The sequence below is a fragment of the Dipodomys ordii genome, unplaced genomic scaffold (assembly GCF_000151885.1).
Source record: "Dipodomys ordii isolate 6190 unplaced genomic scaffold, Dord_2.0 Scaffold1000005176, whole genome shotgun sequence".
Classification (NCBI taxonomy): Eukaryota; Metazoa; Chordata; class Mammalia; order Rodentia; family Heteromyidae; genus Dipodomys; species Dipodomys ordii.
The window spans coordinates 1-1,985 of NW_012288793.1; the positions used below are offsets into that span (position 1 = coordinate 1).

Genomic DNA, 1,985 nt, shown 5'->3' on the forward strand with positions numbered 1-1,985 from the left:
TTTTTTGCAGGTGTGGGGCTGGACCATGCTTTCCAGGAATAGGGCCACTGACTAGACACAGTCAAATTCTCAACCAGGCCAAAAACTCCTCAAAATTAGCTGGCTGTCACTGGTGGCTCACGCCTATATTCCTAGCTGCTCAGGAGGCTGAGATCTGAGGATCATGGTTCAAAGCCAGCCCAGGCAGCAAAGTCAGTGAGGCTTTTATCTCCAATAAACCACTGGAGAACAGGAAGTGGCGCTGTGGCTCAAGAGATAGAGCCCTGTGCTGGGAAGGTGGCTCAGTGGTAGAGCGCTTGCCTTGCATGCCTGAGGCCCTGGGTTCGATTCCTCAGCACCACATAAGCAAAAAGAAAAAAGCCGGAAGTGTCACTGTGGCTCAAGTGGTAGAGCCTTGAGCTGAAGAGCTGAGGGACAGCGCCCAGGCCCAGAGTTCAGGCCCCACGACTGGACCAAAAAAAAAAAAAAAAAAAAGAACTCAGGAACAGCACCCAGGCCCTGAGCTCAAACCCCATGACCAGCAAAAATCTTCTCAAGATTAAATACACTTTAAAAAGCTTACCAGTCCACAAATAGCATTAGTCAGTTTTTTAAATTTTTTGCTTCTTAAGCCACTTGTGGAATCTTGTAATAAAGAATACATATCAGGATCCAGAAACCTGTCAAAGTAAAGAATGGATACTAATCAGGAGGCCGGGGTTACAGCAGGGAAGGTCACAACTCGGCAGACAGAGGGCTGAGACCTGACAGCCACAGGACAGGAAACTCACTTCTCAATTTCCTTCTTCGCTTTCTTGCTCAGCAGGTCCATTTTGGTCATGATGTTCACTTGAGGAATTTCCAGAGAGATCATGGCACTCAGGGCTGCCAGGACGCCAGAGATGAACTGAAAGAGGCACAGACGGGATCAATGGTTGCCTCAGTCACCGAGAGAGGCCTCTACCCCATCCTGACGGCAATGCCGGAGTAAGAAATGCTCCTGTGACCAAAGACCTAGAGAACCACAGCTCACATGGACTCCCAGGTGAGGGAAGAATAAAAGATGTGGACTTCCATCTGTGCTAACCACAAATTCCAGTTTAGACAGAAATTCCAAATAGACCTTTATTTTTCTGTCAGTCTTGGGGCTTGAACTCAGGGCCTGGGTGCTGTCCCTGAGCTCCTTTTGTTCAAGGCTAGCGCTCTCCCACTTTCAGCCACAGTGCCACTTCAGTTTTCTGATGCTTAATTAGACATTACGAGTCTCACGAACTTTCTTGCGCCCAGGCTGGCTCAGATCTCAACCTCTTGAGTAGCTATGATTACAGGCATGAACCACCAGTGCCCGGCTTGTATCAGTTTTTTTTTTTTTTTAAGCAAGCAACTCTCCAAAATCTGTATTTCATTTCTTATTTTTGAGCTAAAAATATCTATTAGTGAGTTAAAAATACATGACATAATAATGTAGTAATTAAGAAAAGGATACTAAGTAGCTCTAGACTGGTGTGTGCAATGCCAGGAATCACAGTAGTTAGAGGAGGATGCCGTCTCTGTACAGTACCCATGACCAAGCAATCGCCAACACACTTATCCCCAAACCTTGAATGACTCCACCATGAACTGGGAATCGACAAGAAAAACTCCACAGACTCGGAACTCCCACTGCTCCAGCTGCTGGACTAGCTGCTTCATCACAGGCAAATGCGTGTACAGCTCAATCTGACCTGCAGAAAGAACACAGGAAACAGGTTAAGTCATCAACTACACCCTAAGTCCTCCCATCCAAGGTGAAAAGAGGAATTCTGAATCCTAGCTACTCAGAGGCTGAGAGCTGAGGACCATGGCTCAAGACCATGGGCAAGAAAGTCCATGAGATGGTTACCTCCAATTAACCACCAGAAACTCCAAAGTGAGCTTGAATGGCTTAAGTAGTAGAGCAATAGCCTTGAGCAGAAGCTCAGACAGCATTCTAGACCCTGAGTCAGCCCATGACAATAAAAAAAAAA

General features: G+C 46.5%; 1 protein-coding gene across 1 annotated transcript; it reads right to left on the minus strand.

Annotated features, from left to right (window-relative positions):
- Nucleotides 1-562: 562 nt before the first annotated feature.
- Nucleotides 563-1,721, minus strand: LOC106002902 (GPN-loop GTPase 3; the record flags this gene model as incomplete). Its single annotated transcript, XM_013037653.1, has 3 exons — nucleotides 1,579-1,721; nucleotides 771-886; nucleotides 563-659 (listed from the first exon to the last, which is right to left on the minus strand). Coding segments are annotated over exons 1-3 (306 nt in total), but the record flags the coding sequence as incomplete, so codon positions are not given.
- Between the last annotated feature and the right edge of the window lie 264 nt (nucleotides 1,722-1,985).